General features: G+C 41.4%; 1 protein-coding gene across 2 annotated transcripts in view; it reads right to left on the bottom strand.

The window, feature by feature from the left end:
- The window catches only part of LOC148037691 (1-acyl-sn-glycerol-3-phosphate acyltransferase PLS1-like), a 62,876-nt gene that overhangs the window by 10,196 nt on the left and 31,928 nt on the right, over positions 1 to 20,752 (bottom strand). Inside the window, exons 2-9 of one of the 2 annotated variants that reach the window (XM_087676630.1) lie at positions 19,502 to 19,713; positions 19,274 to 19,378; positions 18,673 to 18,712; positions 18,458 to 18,531; positions 18,315 to 18,374; positions 18,010 to 18,087; positions 17,646 to 17,804; positions 17,407 to 17,532 (exon numbers count right to left, since the gene is read on the bottom strand). In XM_087676630.1, the coding sequence (XP_087532756.1) occupies positions 17,407 to 17,532; positions 17,646 to 17,804; positions 18,010 to 18,087; positions 18,315 to 18,374; positions 18,458 to 18,531; positions 18,673 to 18,712; positions 19,274 to 19,348 (612 nt within the window). In that variant the 5' untranslated portion in view covers positions 19,349 to 19,378; positions 19,502 to 19,713. The remainder of the gene's footprint in view (positions 1 to 17,406; positions 17,533 to 17,645; positions 17,805 to 18,009; positions 18,088 to 18,314; positions 18,375 to 18,457; positions 18,532 to 18,672; positions 18,713 to 19,273; positions 19,379 to 19,501; positions 19,714 to 20,752) is intronic. The other variant, XM_087676629.1, reaches the window with a different exon arrangement.

Genomic DNA, 20,752 nt, shown 5'->3' with positions numbered 1-20,752 from the left:
AATAGACAATCAGGTCATAAAAAAAAATGTCCACAAATCCCCTCTGTGGCCTAAAGATGCGATCTATCATCCGATTAAAAGTAGCAGGAGCATTCACAAGTCCAAAAGACATGACAAGAAACCCATATAGCCCAAAAGATATCCTGAAAGCTATCTTAGGCATATCCTCCAATCGAATGCATATCTGATGATACCTACTTTTCACATCTATATAGCTGAATATGTCTGCCCCCTGCAATCTATCCATAACATCATTGATCCAAGGGATCAAAAACGAATTCTTTATAGTGATTTTGTTCAAAGCACGATAGTCCATACACATATGCCATGAACCATCGTTTTTTCACATTAAGAGCACTAGAGAGCAAAACGGTGAAGAGCTGAGTTGAATCAGATATTTTTCTAGCAGCTCATTCACTTGGCTCATAATCCCCTCCTACTGGATTGCACGGACTCTGTAGGTGGACTTATTATGTAGGTTACTTCTGGGGATAAGATCTATGATATGATCTTCACGCCTTTCAAGTAATAGCTACCCTAAAAGTGACTGAGAGAAGCAATCAACATACATGTTTAGAAATTAAATGCGATCCCTCTCTAGCTTTGATATATTCCCAACATTTTCATTATTAACCTTATCCTTAGTAAAAACCAAGTACGCTAAAAGGTGATTTTTCATTGCTTTAGAAATGGCAACAGTCCATATAACAGGAACAAATTCCCCTTTCAACTTTACATCAAGTGAGAGTCTTTTCCTTATGCTGAATAGTGATCTCTTTTGCATGTGAATCAATCATTCCATATATTCGATGACACTATGGTATACTAAGCAGCACATTGCAAACCTTAAATAGATCAATGAAGAACTCTTTGCTGTCCACATATCCCTATATGTGCAACCGAAGCTTTCCAATGAGCAATGTGACAGGCTCTGCATGGCCCTTGCATGCCATTCCAACTTCCCCTATGGGTCTCATCTCATCCTCTCTTATGCCTAGATAGGCTACCATGACTATAAAAATGAAGTTAGCTCGTGCATCATTATCAAAGAATATCAATGCATGTTGATCCTCAACTTTTTCCCATGCTTTGTATAACTCAGTGGCATCATCATTGGGCTGATCACTAACAAAATCGAGCACCAATCCCATTGTCGTTTTGGGCTTTTTCCTTTGGATCTCCCTAATTTTCTGATTTTTAGCTTGCTGCCTATTGGGACAATCCTTTGCAATTTGACCTTCATGTGAGCATTTATTTGCAGTCATTAATTCCCTACGTCGTGCCAATGATTTCCAACACTTTCTTTGCTGTTTTGGCCTCTTTTCAGACCCATTTTCCGATCTGCCCCCTTTCTTAGCCTTTGACAACTTTTTCTTCAGCTTCTCCCCACTCTCTTGGAAGACCAAATTCTTTCCACGCAGCAAAGCATCAACGGCAGTAGTAGTCTCTATGAGCTAAGACATGATACAGACAGTGGACTTAATGCAAAAAACCCTAATTCCTTTGGGTAGCCCAAAAACGTACTTTTCCACTTGCTCGTAAAGGGGTACCACATGATAAGAAGTGACAAGTAACTATGCATCCCAAAACTATATTGCTCTAAATTCTTCCATTTCTTTGCATCAAACTTATTCCAAATTGTCACGATATCCACCTCAAAGGTACTTGTCAACCAATTCGATGCAAACATTTGGTTGAATTGTACCCATGTTTATAGTGCTCTACCTTGCATCAAGAATATGAATCACCACTACAATGCATTCCCCTTCAAGAAAGTGACTGCCTTCCGAATCTTAGAGGATTCGATAAAGTTACCTCTTGAATAGGCTACATCAAACTGCTAAATGAAAGTCGAATCTTTCAACCTATCTTGTGTACCACTGAAGGACTCAAACTTCACTTCTTTTCCACCCTCATCATAGTCTTTTGCTACCCCTTTGGGAGTCAAGTTATCATACACTGGCTGCTGCAAAAAGGATGCATTTGCTGTATTTACAGCCAAACGAAGCATATGCATGACCAACACTCATTCCTCGAGCCCCATAAGCATTCGGGGATACAAATGCGTTACCAAACATGCCACTATGCCCCAAGCATCAAACCAATGCTGCCATACATAGGATTATGCACATTTCCCGCAATACCCGAATACATTGGGCCTTGCACACCATGCGTTAACTGTCATATACCATGAGGAGTTGTGCCATACATTCCATAAGCAGTCTTTGTCCAACCATTGCATGAAAAAACATGCTACCTCCAAAGTATCCTAGCTGCCCCATCATTGCATACATACCTACTTGTCCAAAATCCATTGAATTGGCACTTCCATGATGGCCTTACATTTGCGCACCTTGCCCCGTAGGTACCAACTGTTTCTCTTCATTGGCTTCTTTGGGCACTTCAAATAAAGGCTTTGGCACTATCTTCAGTGCACCTTGTTGTCTCGAAGGTATAGAAGGTGATTTCTTCTTCTTGTCCTTGCTGTCCTTCTTCAAAGCATTCAAAAATCAAAGAAACTAAGGATCCGTTGCCAATTCAGCAAAGAGATTTGCTACTATTCTCATCCGATCCCTAAACTGTTATCAAATTTCCCTTGCTAGTCATTAGCCTCACTTTTCCTTGAAGGCCTTGCATCCTACTCAAGAGCAACATTTTCAACTTCTTGTCCATCATGTGAGCCTTGTCCAAGATCAGGCACTGCATTTCCTTCTTTCCATGTGAATGTCCATATTAAGAGGTATCATCACTGCTTGATTCCATCTCACTGCATGAAGACGTCTTGCTGTAATTACTTAGGTAAAGACAAAAATCAGCACTAGCACAAAGCTTTGGCTTGCAATCAAGTACCTTAGGTCCCCCCCAAATCAAAGGATTAAGTAGTATCCCGACAATGAAACCATGAAACCAATCTTACTTCTCGAATAGGATAGTTATACTTGGTCAAGCACTCAATTATGGCAATTAATAAAAGAGCACAAACTAAAATACACACTTTAACCTTAACAATCTTGAACAATACACATCCTCTTGGCCCCAAAACTCATGCCCTTCTTGGTATTTCTTTAACTTCATTTGCTAATGGATTGAGTACAAGCTAAGATTCCACAATCTCCTTTGCTAATCTAAAAGCCCCTTGCTGTACAAACAATCAGCAAGCAATTTGGGCCAATTGCCTCTTGATTTTCACCAAGGACTTGCTCTAATGGAACCATCACTAGCCAAATGCTGCCCCAATTCTCAATGGATGAGCTAGCATCTAAAATCCTTGACAATTCCTTGAATTTCAGGCATAGTTATAGGAATCAAGGAAACGGAAAGAGAAACAGAAACAATGAATAGTCCCCAACCTAATTGACCCTTAGACTAGCATTAATTAAGTAATTAATGCTAGTCCCTAGTGTCACCACTTACATTTAATGGTTAAATAACTATCCCTAGTGTCACCACTAATACTTATTGGCCAAACAACTTTCCTAGGGTCAAAACTACACCAACTGATAACCAAAGCCTAACTGACATAACTTGTCACAACTTTTGCCTTTGACATCCACTGACTCCTTAGGGCCCATGGCCATAAACCATGAAATAACTGCCATGTGCATTACATGTGCCTAGCAACCTTGCACATTTGATTATTAAATTAATCAAATGTTAGTAGCAAGATTAAAGCATCTCAAAAATTTCATGTCCCCGTGACAAACTCCACATCAATTTCTGAAGACATCATCGCCTAAATAACCTACGCAAAACAATGGGTAGCCCCCTTCGACTCCAAAAAGAAACTTGCTAGGGTTTTCTCCTCCCAAACGCGCCTTAACTACTGGAGAAAATTAAAAATCAAAATCTACTATAAAAAGCTAAAAACGCAACCTTTTCTCCTTTAATAGTAAATACTGAACAAAAACAGCAAACTCACTTCCTTTCCTGTATGTCTCCACTCGCATCAACCTTGTGTCAATACGCAACCTTGGTTCTTGCCCGCAAACACTAAAAACACAGCCTTGTTATCACAATGAAACCAACTCTTCAGATCTACCCACAATCAATCAACTCTTCAATGCTACTCTCTTTCCATCTCACAATGTAACAAATGCAAAAGCATATGAGCTGATTAACAGAAAGATGTCATGAGGACATGTATTTTTGAAACCTTACTTGACATGTGGATTAATTTTTTATCACATGATTAAGTAAATGTTGCACATGAGAGGTGCAACTGGGGTTAGAGTAAATTTACGAGCCTGGGACCCGAGAAAATCACGGGATGTCGAAGGTAAAAGTTGTTATAAGTTATATTACACAGGTACTTGGTGGTAGCTGGTGTCAATTGTTGGCCTACATCATTCATTTGGCCATAAGTGTTAGTTGGTGACACTAGAGATGTGGCATTTAATGGTATCTAACGCCAATCTAATGGTCAAAGATGGCACAGAGAGACTCCAAAGTGGAAGATGCCTAGCCAATTTAATTATTGGCCACTCAGATTATCTTTCTGGACATTGAAATAATTATTAGATTAATTTTCAGTAATTAAAGGCTGAAAAATAATATTTAATGATGGACTATGTTGGAAAAACCATTTGGGAAGGCTGCCACTTGGCAAACTTGCCCATATAGCCTGGTAAAAGGCTAAAGAAAAGGAAAACGAGATCATTCTTGCTGTAGCGAATGTGGGAGAGCTGTGAGCAACCATGGCCAATCTATTTTCAGCCGTTGCAGCCAGTCACGAGTGAGTTTTGAGGAGGCGATTGCAAATTCGGACCCTCCACAACTGGGTAATTGCATCCTGCCACAAGGTGGCAGCTGATTAGGATGTCTCGACTGTAGGCGACAACATTTAATGCTGTTGTGGCAGGGTAGCAGCTGCATTTGACTAATTTTCAATCATTCTTCATGACAAAACTGTGAATTTTCTCTCTCTACAACTTTCTCATCTCCTAGCCATTTCACAACCTTGCTCCGAAGATCTCATCATTTGGACCCTTAGAGGCTGAGAAATTTTTAATTTCTTTGCTGTAAACCCTAATTTACAGCAGAAATTAGGGTTTAACAGCAGCTTCGAGAAGCATGCCAAAAATAGGAAGCTCTAAGTCTTGGATTTTTCAAGGCTAAAAGTGAATTTCAACCAAATTCAGATGGTATGAAGTGGATGAAGACAAATTAAGTACCCGAATAAAGAGGCAAATCAGATTAAAGACTTGTTGGTCACTTTGGATAGCAAGGGGAGTTTGGATTGCGAAGGGGATCGGGAGAATCCCATTGTAAATCAACTTCTTCTTCAATAAAGCTAAAGAAATACCGAAAGGGGCCAATTTTGGGGCCAATCGGATGTGCATTGTCCAAGATTAGTAGATAAATTTGTATTTTCAAATTTGCATTTATTGTTTGCTGTTGTAATTAAGTTGTAATCAGGGATTTACCACCCATCCACGGAAGGAAGGCTCATTTCAAAAGAAGTAAACATGAATAGTGAGAGAGAGAGACAAAGTACAATGCTAAAGACTGCAGAGTACGAATGCTGAATACTAAAGGCACATATGTATAGAAAGCTATGTGAGTATCACAAGTCAGATCTCTCTCAACTAGCAAGAAGCTGAAATGACTATGCATATGCAATCATAAATGCATAAATCTGATCAAGTTAGCCAATTAAAAAAACTAACCAACGAACTGGGGACAAAACGGAGCATAAATAATTTTAAAACAGAGCACAAAACTCCTTGCCATGTGGCACAAACTATCCAACCTAAGCAACCTACCTAAAAACATGCTTGAATTACTAGCAACTGCTAAAATTGCAGCCCAACCTGCTCTTCCACATGGTATGACTGTATAATTTGCCATGTACTGACTTGTATATGCTTGTGCCTCTCCTAGATATGACCAAATCTCTGACAAGTGAAACCATCCTACCTTCTTCGCATAGTTGCACTCGTACTGGTTCGTACTATACGGTACGGTACGAACCGTACTGTACGAATTCGTACCAAAAAACAAGCACTTTTTTTTTTGGCGTGGTGGTTGTTGGTGGTGGTGGTTTGGGTTGTTGACTGTTGTTGTTGTTGTTGTTGTGGTAGTGGTGGTGATTTTGTAGCCTTGATCGATCAACCAAAAAAGGGGGTGGAAGCTTGATTAGGCTCGTCACTCCTCATACATGTTTTGTTATGATTTATCCTAGAGCCAAAGGCCATATATAAGGTATTCAAGCAGTTCCAAACGTTTCTAATTGATGGCCCATCATTTTTCACAATATATTAGTGTCATCAATAAATAAATTCAATACCATTTGAGAATCATCAAGTAGCTTAATCCTATTGATTTTACCTTTGTTCACAGCTCATTTTGCAGCACCCAACCCAAAGCATTAGTACACATTGCTAATAAAACTAGGCCAGAGGATAGCTTGGCCTAATGTACCTTCTGACAGTACACGAATTAGTGAATGTACCATCAGTAGCTACTTTAGCCTTAGCAATGCCAAACAAAGCCATAACAAAATTCATAAATCTTTTACCAAAACCTTTGGTGGTTTGTTTGGTAACTGTCGATCTCACAGGTCATTTTAGCCTCTTGTAGACGTTAATAAAGCATCTCATGTGATTTCCTCTCTCTCTCTCTCTCTCTCTCTCTCTCTCAACCTTCTCTCTCTCAAGCATACACGCCTCTTATTTGTATGATCATTCATGTATGATGTATCCACTCCTATGTATGTACTTGTAAGTTGTAGCACATATTGCACATGCAACATATGCCATAGAGATTTTGGCATGTTACCCTCACGTATTCATCTTATATACTCCAATAGTATTGCTATTTAGACTTTAAACATCTGTTCTATCATCTATAGTTCAAAATAATGAAGTTACTTTTTTTTTCGTACTAATATCGTACCGTACCTTATAAAATCTTAAGGTACCATTTAGTACCGTATTTTATCGTACCATACCATACCGTACTTTTCGTACTACCTGACAACTATGCTTCTTGGAGAGGGTGGTAATTCCTTGATCAAGCACTTAAATTACAGCAATTAGCAAATAAATATAGATTGAAATGCACAATTTACCTTAATAATTTTGGACATTTGACACATTGTTGGCCCCAAAACTGGCGCCCCTTTCAATATTTCTTTAACTTCAATTGCCAATGGATTGATTGTGAGCCGAGATTCCATGATCTCCTTGGCTAATCCAAAAGCCCCTTGTTGATCCAACAATTCCAAACAAATTGGGCAAATTGCCCCTTGATTTTTACCTAGGACTTGCTCTAATTGGACCCCAACTGGCCAAATGCTGCCCCAAATTTACAATAGATGGTTGGGCATCTGAAATTTCTAACAATACAACAAATTGTAGGTGCTAATTTCAATATACAATGTTTCTCTTGTTGGGACAGGTCCTAAGGTGGCTACTCAACCCTAATTTCTCCAAAAATTTAGGGTTTACAGCAAATATCCCTCTATTGTCCACCAAATACGGTTGAGATCTGCTCCAAATAGCTGAGAAATGCTGAGCTCGAATAGGTGAGAGATTATCAAAGAGAGAAAATTCGGAGTTTCCATGTGGGAAAAAACCCCTATATCTGACTACAGCCTACACCAATCAGCATTTAATGTTGTCACCTGCTATCTAGAGCCTCCAGAATATTATCGCCTACTGCTGAATGTTGTCACTTGCTGCGGATGAAAGTCTTCCTGCTGTCACCAGCCCCAAAACGGCTCCTATCTACTGTCCCAACCTCCAATGTTTGTGTTCTCTATAGAAAATTGAACCAGCAATCTCTCTTCTCTCTCTCCCTCTGGCTCCAAACTAACTAAATGACTGAGATCCAGTCCAAAAGACATTATCTCAGTTTGCATTGACATTTTTGCCAAGTGGCAGCCTTCTAAAACCATTTTTCAACATTATTAGTCATTAATCAATTTCATCCCTTTTGACCCTACCCAAAATTAAATGTGCCCATCCATAATCAAATTGGCTAGGCCATTTACAGCCTGGAGTCGTCCTCAACCTCTATTGACCCTTAAGCTAGCATTAATTGAGTAATTAATGTTAGTCTCTAATATCACCACTAACACTTATTGGCCAAACAACTATTTTAGGGTCAAAACTGACACCAACCGACTACCAAAACCTAGTTGGCATAACTTATCACAACTTTTGCCTTGGACACCCACTACATCCTTCGGATCCTTGGCCTATTACCATAAAATAATTGCCATGTGCATCACATGTGCTAAACAACATTGTACATTTGATTAATAACTTAATCAATTTTATCAACAAGATTAAAGCATCTCAAAATTTTATGTCCCCGTGACAAACCTCCCCCTTGAAAACCTTGCAATTGTCCTCGATTGCACTACATTGTGCCAAAGAAAAAGCATACTACACCGGAACTTCCATAAGGCATCACAGTCACAACATTGGTCACTATTGTCTAACCATGTCCATATGCCCCCAAGCTTGTTGAAAATTTTCAACCAGTATAAACATCAGATAATACTAAAAAACCATCCAAAACTCTTGCTAGAAACCCATTGGATACATCCATAACTCATGTTTCTCAATTGTTCTAACTTCACAACTATAGTAAAGCATAAACTCAGTTCAAACCATGGCTGAAACTGCCAATGGCATTGACTAACATGCTGCTGTCCATGGAACCAGCTATTAACCATTGAAAACTTAGCATAAATTGATCATAAACCGATCATCTTTTTATCTAAGAGCTGAGCACTGCTGCAAATGTGATTCCAAACTGATCACAAATTGATTGCAAAAACTGATCAATAACTGATGCAAAACTCACCTCAAAAGTGACCATAAACGGTTCTCAAATTGATCAAAAATTGAGCTGAAATTGATCAGATATTGATCACAAAACTGAGGCAAAAGCTCAACCCCAACTGATCATGAACTAATCCCAAACTGATGCAAAAGTAGTCTCAGATCCGTGGTATCAAAACGTCCCTTTCTGGGTTACATGTGTGCCGGACCGTAAGTCGACAAGCCAGAAACCCTAAATCTGGTACATGCGCAAGTTGTATTTTGCTCAGGTAGGCAAGCGCATGTCGTTTTTGCTCAGACAGCAAACAGTCTGAAATCCTAAAATCAGATAGATAGTCTGAAACCCTGAAATCAAACAGATGACAGCTAGCCACTACCTTATGGAACAGTGCGACACCTATCAGGGCCCCCTATGGTGACATGACAGTCCTGCTTTCAGTTCTAGACTGACATTCGTTAAATCTGGAGCACAGCCGATAAAGCCCATGATCCTAAAGACCTATCTAAAGTACGACTCATAAGGTAGCATCCTCAACAAAAACGGCATGCTCTATAAAGACAAGCTTTGTCCCAAGATAGGTAAGGCCATAGACTAAGAGGAGATGGAAGCCTCAATTCAGAACATAAAGGGACTTCCCCTACAGAACTTGAAGATAATGTAGGGCTATCAAAATATGTGACAAACTAAAGAGACAATAGGGTTTGTGGGGAGAAACACAGTGTGTGTACGACAAACATTGAGAGAGAAGAGAAACTCAAAAAGCACAAAAGAAGGAGATGATGAAGCACTAGATCGTTCTAAGTGAAGAAAAGTTGATACAAAAAAGCCGAAGCTCAGAATATGATTACACTATCCTATCTAAATTAGACGGCAACACCTGAAGTGAATCTATGTGAGAGTAGGAAAGAGAAACCCAAACACAAAGAGAACCATGCATGCATGCACGCACGCACACACACACAGAGGAAGCAAAAGATTAAGGAAGAATATTGCTTTGACTGAAGAAGCATGTTGATACAATGAGGATGGACTGATTAGTCCCTGCACGCATCCCAAAGCATCGCTGAGGGCACCAGATCATGCAAATGACGATGGCAGCACCAAGCACAGAGAGTCAGAGTGTCAAAGCGTACACCTACAAATGGAAGACTAAAGACTAAAGAGTGTGTGTGTCTGCCAAGTGGGGGGTGTGGCTATAAATAGCCAAAACACCAAAAAAACTGATCGACCCGCTTCTATAGGGGCCATAAATGCTGGCTAACCAACAATAAATGCTGGTCACTAAAGAGAAAAATGCCAGAAAAATAGGGGAGACCCTATAAAAATCCCACATGACAATGACAATGACAATGACAATGTCCGACAAGTGTAGGCAGACTGTCAAAAGTAAAAGCTGGTCTAGGCATGCACACAGGAAACTGACAAATAAAGAAAATGCACCTAAACTACCAGAGCTCCTATGTCTTTGTCAGACTCTAACAGGAGCTCACAACCTGACATGACTAACATAGGCAAGCTAACCCCCTCTCTCAAATGTTGGGAGTGTCTAAAGACCTAACAACCTCATGTGCTGAAGCAGAGAAGCCTTGGGCAAAGGCTTCGTAAAGGGGTCTACTACATTGTTCTCCATTGGATAGTAAGCCACCGCTAACTTGGAATCCACGATCCACTTTCAAAAATAGTGATATTGAGCCTCAATGTGCTTCGTGCGAGCATGAAACACAGGGTTCTTCACCAAATCTAGAGCACTTTGGTTGTCAACATGCAACTTTGTGAATCTAGGCTGAGGAAGGCCAATCTCCGCCAACATGCGGCAAAGCCAAACCACATCCATAGCAGTAGAACATAATGCACGATACTCTACCTCTGTAGAAGAATGGGCCATAGTAGGCTGCTTCTTGTTGCTCCAAGAGATAACCCCCGATACAAGGGAGAAAGCATAAGCACTAGTAGAACATCTCAAATCCACATCACCTGCCCAGTCAGAATCACTCCAACCAGAAAGAGTAACCCCCTCACCATACATGATCCCATAGGATGGAGTCCCCTGTAAATAACGAAGAACGCGCAAGGCCACTCTCCAATGCTCCTGAGTGGGAGTCTTAATGAAACAGGACAACAACGCCACAACAAAAGAAATATTCGACCGAATGTGAATAAGCCAAATGAGGGAGCCAACAAGACACCTAAAACGGGTGGCATCTATAAGGGAAGCTCTCGCTGCTCAAAGTTTGGACTCAAGGTCCATGGGGCAAGAAATAGACCAGCAACCAGCCATACCAAACTCCAAGAAATGTTTGATAATGTAGTATCTGTGTTGCAAAATAAGAATGTCATGTGCCATCTGATAGATCTCCAATCCAAGGAAGAAATGTAGAATCCCAAACATCCTATGCAAGAGCCTCCTCTACTATAGTCGGCTCACTATCACAAAGAATCTATGACATAAGAGCATAGTTCACACAAAGTGAACTATTCTGTTGGGCCTGTAAGCGAGTTGATCTGCGTGGACTTAAGGAGAAGCAAAAAAGTGAGAAACACCTCAACCTTGCATGAGCTGTCAGTATCAACCAAGAATCCGAATAGGCTCTCATCCTGCTACAAGGGAGACTGAGTAGCCTCCGATACCTGTAAGGCACCTATCTGTAGTAAGGATTCCCCTTCACCAAGGAAAGATAAATCCTCATCATCTAAAGAAGGCTATCCCTCTTAATGGCGGCTGAGCAATCCTAGAAGACTCTGGAGGGTAGGCTTAAGGAGTGGAAGTATGCAATGAAGTAGTAGTAATAGTCACATCCATCAAAGCTGGTAGGAAAGCCAAAGTAGAGGGTGGAGGAGAAGAGGGAGAAGCCAAAGACGAAGAAGGGGTGCTAAGAGACAACCTAGAAGGAAGGAGAGGAACTAAGGGTGGGGGAGGGTCAGCTGATGATGAAGAATCATCTGTAAGTGAACCATCAATAGGATCCTTGAAGGCCACAGCCTCGTTGAAGATCACATCCGTGCCACCTCAAGCTTCCGTGTTGTCAGGTCGTAGAGTAGATAGCCTTCTATGGTAGTGTTATAGCCCATGAAAATGAGCTTCCTCGACTTCGAGTCAAGCTTCATCTTCCTCTTCTTATCTGCATGGACAAATGCATCACATCCAAAGATGAGAAAGTGAAGCATGGAGGGCTTTCAAGCAAAGAGAGCCTCATAGGGAGTCATGTCTTGTAACGCAAAAGTTGGGAAACAATTACGGATGTGAACCGCAGTAACTACCACCTCACCCCAAGGTATGAGGAAGACCCCAATGCTCCATGAGCCATCTCTAGCATGGTCCGATTTGAACACTCCACCACACCATTCTCCGAAGGTGTGTTCGGATGGGTATACTTCACCCGGATGCCATGATGATCCTTGCAAAACTAAGAAAAGAGGTTAGAAGTAAACTCTCCATCATGATCTACTCGTACGCCATGACCTTTGGAAGTAGTCTCTCCACAAACTCCTTCCACTAGTAGAAACATGAGTACGCCTCGCTCTTGTACTCCTGAAAATAAGGCTACACATAACGACTGAAGTTGTCTATAATCAGCATCAAATACTTGGCCTTTCCAAGGGAGGCTGTGCCCATAGGTCCAAAAAGGTTAGTATGAACCAACTCAAGTAGGGTAGAAACCCTCCTAGTGGCAACCTAGGGATGAGGCTACCTATGCTACTTGCCACTCAAACAACTAGGGCACAAAGTGTGCATAGAAGGGAAATCAAGAAGTCCCTCCACCATCTTCTACCAAGAAGCCTACCATATAGCGTCAAATTTTAGATGACCATAACGAGCATGCCAAAGCAACCCAAGCTCGTAGAAAGTCCTCGCAGCTAAGGCTGTGAGCGTGTAAAGCCCACTCTCCTAGGATCAGGTCCAAAGAACGGCACCTATAGAAGTATCCTCCACCGTCACCACATCCTGTGTAAATACCACGTAGGTACCAAACCATGTAAGACCATGAACAGACAAAAGGTTAAAACCTAAATCTGGTGCATAGAGAACTTTGGTTGAAGTAAACTCTCCACCATGATCTAATACGCCATGACCTTTGGAAGTAGTCTGTGTCTCCACAAACACCTTCCACTAGTAGAAACATGAGTACGCCTCGCTCTTGTACTCCTGAAACTAACCAACTCAATCGGGGTAGAAGCCCTCCTTGTGGCAACCTGGGGATGAGGCTACCTATGATACTTGCCCCTCAAACAACTAGGGCACAAAGTGTGCATAGGAGGGAAATCAAGAAGTCCCTCCACCATCTTCTGCCAAGAAGCCCATCGTATAGCATCAAATTTTAGATGACCATAACGAGTACGCCAAAGCAGCCCAAGCACGTGGAAAAACCTCACAGCAAAGGCTGTGAGCGTGGAAAGCCCACTCTCCTAGGATCGATTCCAAAGAACGGCACCTATAGAAGCATCCTCCACCGTCACCCCATCCTGTGTAAATACCACACAAGTACCAAGCCATGTAAGACCGTGAACAGACAAAAGGTTAAAACCTAAATCCAGTACATAGAGAACTTTGGCCGAAGAAAACTGCCTATCCTGCAATAAAAGAATAGTCCCCACTCCTCGAATAGGAAGGGTAGAATTATCACCAATGGTGACTGTGCCCCATCTAGCACTCAAGTCCTAAAGTCAATCCTATCTGTAGGTTATGTGAGAAGAGGCCCCACTGTCAACGAGCCAAGGCTCCTCCTGAGCAGAAGAAGCAAGAGCTATATCCTCCTCAACAAATACATATACAAAGACATACTCTATCGCGAGAGCAGCCTTTGTATCCTTCGAATCCTTCTCCTTTGGCTCCAAATGGGGGTACTTTTGCCAACACTTCTCCCTGAGATCAGTGCCCTTCCCACAATGTGGACACTTGGGCTTCTTCTCCTTCTCATCCTTCTTGTCCTCCTCCTCCTTATCCTTGGCCTGCACCTTCTTTGTCTTCCCTCCACCTGTACCTGCAATAAATGCCTTGGTGAAGCCAAAACCACTGGCCCCAACCTCTCTAAGTTGATCATCATGCTCCAAGATAAGCCATGAAAGCTCCTCCCATAAGAGTGTCTTACAGGTCCTCAATGTGATAAGGCTAGTGTAGAAGACATCGAATCGAGGAGATGGCAACTGAGTCAAAAGGATCATAGCCATGTCTTCAAAGAATATCCCCCAACCAAGAGAGGCAAGCTCACCCGTCATCTCCTCCATCTTTGTGATATGCTCAAAGGAGGAGTCATCAAGATTGAGCATCCACAACTTCTTCTCAAGGGAAATCTTGTGGGCAAACATCTTGTGCTAATAAAAAGACGCAAGTTTCTTCCATACTTCTGCCGCAGTCTTCAACCTGTGAACATACACAAGGACAAAATCCTGCAAACTCATAAGAGAAAGGATTGGGCTCGAGAGTTGAGCCAATCCCACAAGGTTGCTTGGTCCATAGAAGTCCCATCTACTAGATCCTCCTTAGGATAGGAGATAGAATAAAAAACAAGAGCCCAAAGATTGAAGGTGTGGAGTATGCACTCCACCTTACATGACCACAACAAATAGTTGAAACTATTGAGTTTGTCTTCTTTGGGTAATAAAGGCAAGACATGCACCTGCATCGAGGGTATCAAGGATGGCATATTCACTGAGGACAGAGCCTTCTATGAAAGATGAATAGAAGAGGGACGGGTGCGAACAGGAGACTCCTCTCGCCGACTATAATCGCGATAATTGCATCTCCGCTTAAAAGAGTCTCTAGAAAGAATCTCCTCCTCTGAGTCAACAAAGCTCAAGAATTGTAAGACATCTTTGAACCTACAGTCACCTAGAAAGTTGTGTCTTAATGGGGACAACACGGAAAACAGAAGGTTGTCAGCTACAGGGACTGTAGATGCGTCGTCTGTTAGGGAAAGGTTGTCGCTTGCCACCAAGAAGCTATCGCTTGTCACTATGAAGCTTTCGCCTACCTGCCAAAAAGCAGTCGCCTACTGCAAGAAATTTGTGTTTTCAGCAAAACGAACGAAAACAAGGGCCGCTTGATGCCTAGATGTTGTTGCCTAGCTCATGAGGAAGTTGTCTAGCTACCAAAAGGTTGAACAAGGACCAATCGGGACTAGACCACCTAAACGAGCATTGAATGCAACAAACGCAAGCTGAAAATCTATGTTTTGAAGATCTAGGCTAGCTACTACTCTGCAATGAAAACCTGCTCTTCTACAACAAAATAAATCTCCAGACTATGTTCTCACTTAGGCGATGATACCATGTGAGAGTGCACAACAGAAAAGAAACACGAACACACAGAGAAGCACAGAGAGAGAGAGAGAGAGAGCAGAAGATGAAGGAAGAATATTGCACTCACTAAAGAAGAATGCTGATACAATGAGGATGGACTGATCAATCCTTACACGCAACCCAAAGCATCAATGAGGGCACCAGATCAGGCTGATGACAATGGCAGCACCAAGCATGGAGAGTTAGACAAATCGCTAATTTACCAGAGTATGAGAGAGGGAAATGTCTTCAGATATAAGAGTGTCAAAGTGTGCACCTACAAATGGAAGACTAAAGACTAAAGAGTGTGTGTGTGTGTCTACCAAGTGGGAGGTGCAGCTATAAATAGCCAAAACACCAAAAAAGTTGGCCGACCTACTCCTGTAGGGGCCATAAATGCTGGCTGACCAGCACTAAATGTTGTTTAGTGCTGGTCACTGAAGATAAAAATGCCAGAAAAATAGGGGAGACCCCGGAAAAATTCTAGATGACAATGACACAGTCCTGCAAGTGTAGGCAAACTATGGAAAGCGGAAGCTGGCCTAGGAGTGCACATAGGAAGCCAACAAATAAAGAAAATGCACCTAAACTGCCAAAGCTTCTATGCCTTCATCAGACTCTGACAAGAGGTCACAATCAAGAGATAACAGACTGACATGACTAACATGGGCAGGCTAACAATCTACACAATGAAGGGAATGAAATGCTCCTCTGGCAATGGGCTATCAAAGTAATCAATGGAAGATGTAAGGACAGTTGTCGAGGGAGTAAAATGCAGTTCTCTAATGCCGTTGGAGATGAGGAAGGAGATCACCAATTGTCAAGGGAGAGAAATGCAGTCCTCAAATGCCAGAATGTGGCCCAAGCTACAAACACAAGTACCAGGAGCCTAGAGAAGATGCAAAAAGAGGTCGCGAGATGTGGAAGCAATCGCCAAATGAGCAAACACAGATGATGAGGCCACCTGCCTGCCAAACGCAAATGCATGGGGCTGCACTGAATGACGCCATGTGTGTCGAGCTGACACCAAGGTGAAGTAAGCTGACCCAGGCTAGGGAAGGTGACACCAAGCTGGAAAGACCTCCAAACTGCCAAATGCAATGTGCTGATTGACACCTGAAGGGTGAAAGCTGACCCCAAGGTGACTTATCCCAGTAGGGTGAGAGCTCCAAATGCAAGGCATGATGCAGAGGAACAGGGTGCTTGAAGCAAAGGGTGAAAATGAAGATCCAGCCACGAACCACAAAACACAGTGTCCTCCAGGAGTGCGAGCAGCAATGGAGAGGCTGGAGAGAGAAGGGAAGAATGTCTGATGACAGAAGAGGAATGAGGAAGAGTGACTGAGGGCGGGTACACACTGCCCCAGATGGCTAGGGCAGCATGCAATCCGTCCTATCTCGCATTTACACACTAAACTGCAGGCAGGTTTTACATAATAGGAGGGGTGGCCCAGTGGTATTAAGGCTTTGACACACACCTATTGGCAGAGGTTCAGACACGTTACATTTTTTTAATGTACATAACTTGTCATGTAGTTTGTTGGGCATGGACAATTTTCAGGATGCGGGAGATCCCCCGCCCAAAAGTGCCCAGCATCCGTGAATATTGTGTCCTGTAAAAATGTGATACGTCATCGACGGACACTTTTTTTTTGGCAAAATGGCCATCCACACTGCAGTGTGTAAACCAACCTGAAGAATGGTAAGAATGCTTGGAGAGGTGGCCTATAAATAGGCCTCAGCCAGTCTAGGGTGACTTCCCATTGTGTCAACATCCCACTGAAAAAGTGCCCATAATATGGGCACCCAGCCTGTTTTGGGGCTGTCAATGCAAAACCCTAAATGAAGTGACTGTACTGAATAAGTCATTCCTCCACAATGGCCAGAACAAAATTGGCATGGTGCCAACACCTTTAGTAGGCAGGGATGAAATGTTACCGACAGTGATTTGCATCTGGTGGACATTTCTTCATTATGTGGCAGGCATGTCAGGTGGCCCCTGATTGGATCCAGACATTGGCACTTAGTTTCTTATGCTCCAGTTAGCTATTGTTAGTTACTCTGTTGACACATTTGATGAGGGTCTGATTGACACTGTTTGCACAATTAAAGACTTGAGAGTGGTGATTTACTTTCTACGACTTGGCATCAGGATCTAGGAATTGCCATGTCTACAAGGGAGAGGAAGCTTTATTGCACTGTTTTGCCATGCAGTGAGCTGTCTTTGACCAAAGCAATAAATAATGACTGTGTTTGCTGCGACTCACTCAGGCAATCCCATGGATAAAGATAAACTGTGGCGAATAATCTTGTGAAGACTCTAGGAATGAACCCTTACCACAGAAGGCTGACCACTAAGCAGCCGCTTCATTGTTGGAGAAGGTGATCCCTTTGGCACTGTAACTGTAATGTCATAAACAGCAGGTAGAAATGGACGCAAATTTTCAACTGCAGACACAAATCCCTGAAAGAAGAGAGAAGCAATTATCCAATTGAAGGATTTCAAAAAGCATTTCATTCAGTAATATTCAAAAAGCAGTTACAGCATGTACGGTAACTTTCAAAAATGAGACTTGCCTTTGTTCGTGGTATCAGTACATTCCTTGGGATTGGAAGACCCGTAGATGCAGCATACTCTTGAGCTGCTTGCAGCTTGGCCTCTGTAAACCGAGTGCCTTCAACAAATAGTGCCAGCCAAAAAGGCCGCGGAAAGCCCTTTAAGCTTTGAAAGCTTGACTGAAAATCACAAAAGAAACTGTCACTCTGCACAGTTTAGGAAAAAACTGACAATTAAAGAAATAAGTCAACATCCAGATTTATATTTTCACTATCCACCAGATAATGATGCAGAAGCTGATTTTATCAGGAATTTAAACTCATGTGTTCTTGCCCTTATTCGTGTTTGTACAAAGTGTTCAATCTCAATTCCACCATATTTAACCTTTAGTGTTGTTTCATCCTTTGCCCAGCTTCTTTCTAGGAAAATGTACTCTGAAAACCACATCGACCACCCAATCACCTGAAAACAACCAGGAAATGGCAAGTTAAGTTAAATTATCCAATGTTCACAACTCAACGTGACCTTGTGTGAGTGTCAACATTAAACTTTGCCCATATTTTGTCTAGCACACTTCACCTAGGCAAAAGAGCATTCAAAATTGGGGATAGGTAAGGTTGTGGAATCTATATGAAAAAGAACTGAAAAGCCTGTTTCCTTTTTCTCCACATAGTTAGGAGAAAACAAACCGGTAAAAACTTGCTAGATTTCTTCATCACGGCTCGTGTACTTCCCAAACACCCAACTCGCTGAAAAAACAACAGGGCTCTATTTGAATACAAAACACACTGTAAATTTGAAAAGACTTTGACGTATTGAGCTCCTCACAAACCTGGGCTAGCACCCAACCAACAAGCCAATCTAAATCACTACGATGGTTTGATATAACAAGGGCATGTTCTTTACCTACAACAAAATACCATATTCAATCCTTAGTGAACCCTTCGATAATAGAAATGGCATGAGTACTTTTCTCCTTGCAAGTGATATTTATAAGATTCACACAAGAAAATATCATCTTTGGAGTAGAGAAATTGGCAAGCATACCCATATGTCTCCACATATTGTCATCCATGTATACACAAATCTGCACAATATTCTCTAGTCGTAAATAAAGCATAACAAGGCTTCACAAAAAGATGCTCAAGAAAAAACCAAATTTAGATCAATAGATTCAATTTGAAGAAAGAGATTTACATGCTATTGACTGACAGACAAATATATAAATTAAATTGTTTTTCAGCCTGTCCATTGACAATGACAGTAAGTTTTAGGCTTGCCTAACACCTATTCAAGGTTTGCAGTTATGTGTAAAATCATGGGTTATACAGAAACCTTTCTATGTCACATCCAAATTATCATGGTGCATGACATTCTATTGGGGTTAGCATTTCTGATTCACAGTAGCATTACGGTATCTATTAATTTTCAACATGTGTTTATATCTCTGGATTGTTAATGTGGTCCACCATCTGCCACATGCTTTCATCTTCAGATTCAAAACTCATTCAATACAAGCCTGTATTATCTGGTGGCAAGATACCCTAAATCATAATCTTTTGTAAATATTTTGAGAATTATTAACTATGCTGGTAGGGTATAAATATTGAGGACAAGTTTTTGATGTTTAGGTATTATCATTGCATACCATATGTGCCCATGGAATCACCATCAAGCCTGGACCTTTTTTTCTGAGATAAGACACACGCACCCAAACGCCCATAAGGGGTTAAGTCTCCCCTCCACATATTAGCTGAGAGGACAGGCAAGAGCCATGTTGGCATTTTTCCTATGCACAAATAGAATTGAAGGAAGCACCACTTGTATCTCACTCACCATTAAAAAGAATAGGTAAACAAGAATTTAAAAACCCTACCTCTTCTCAACATTTTGCTCATGGTCAGACGATCAAACATTGCTTTTGTAGCTAGACCACTAACCAAAGAAAGATGCTGCTGTTTATTGATGTTGGCCTAATTTTCCTCTTGTGATTGCATGTACCACCACTTTATCTCGTGTGTGGATTTCAAGGTTCTCAAATAGTAGTGCCAGTAGACAGATTGCTCTTTGGTTAAGTGTATGAGCTATCTGTAAAAATTACATGGTGCAGCAAGCAGAATCTGAGTAAGGAATAGAGAGTACATAGCAAATCAGGGAACAGCAAAAATTTCCTTAATTCCAAACAAACTGATACAAGATAGTTGTGTCCATCCGTGTGCTTCCACTGTGAAGCCCAGATGGTGATTGAGCTTAAGGTTGGTTAAAAGAACTCTGACTAGGCCAAAGAAAGATAATCATGGTTCTAAGTATAGTATGGGGGAGTTTCGGAAATAGGGGAAACGGAAACGGCAGAAACCGAAGTTTCAAAGTTTTAAATAGTTTTAGAAACGGGGGGAGAAGTTTCAGTTAGTTCTGGAAATGGGGGGAGGTGTTTTGGATTTTAGCATTGAATCCATACATAGATACTTTAATATATCAATGCACATACCACCACTTACTTAAATTTTACACAAAACTCCAAGCCTTCATGTCACATGAGCTTGTCTTCATCTTCTCTCCATCTCTTTATATCTCAATCTCTTATATCAAACAAACTATGACAAGTTGAGGATTTCAAGCCTTCATGTCACTATTTCATAGCTACAGGTTGTTAGCAAGACTTGAAAGTTAGTAATACCTTCTTAGTTATGTAAATCTTTGTGTGACCACTTCCATCCTCTCACTATAGATGGCTTTACTGAAGAGAAATATACGTGCAAAGACATGCAATAAAAGTGTAATTTTAAGGCTAGAATTGAAATATAAAACTAAAACGCATTGTCTATTGACCAAAACTAAAACACAGGTGGGCAAAGTTTAAGATCTCTCTCCCCTAAACAAACCCCTTTCCCCCCCCCCCAAAAAAAACCCAAATCTCAGCCCCCCACCCAAAAAAAAAGAATTGTTCCCATCTGAAACACCATTTCGAAGTACTATGGTTCGAAGGACATCTCCCTTTTACAACCCATGAAGCCTAGGTTGACCATCCCACCTATCACAACAAAAATGAATTTGTGTCCTTTTGATTAATTTGTATAGAAAGAAAGGTGAATTAGAGCTGGCCATTGATGAGTAGTCACAAGTTATG

Source organism: Lygodium microphyllum, chromosome 4, assembly GCF_053477565.2.
Source record: "Lygodium microphyllum isolate KBCC chromosome 4, Lygodium_microphyllum_v1.1.10, whole genome shotgun sequence".
Taxonomy (NCBI): Eukaryota; Viridiplantae; Streptophyta; class Polypodiopsida; order Schizaeales; family Lygodiaceae; genus Lygodium; species Lygodium microphyllum.
Note: the sequence above shows the minus strand (reverse complement) of the source record. Positions and strands in the feature narration are given on the sequence as shown.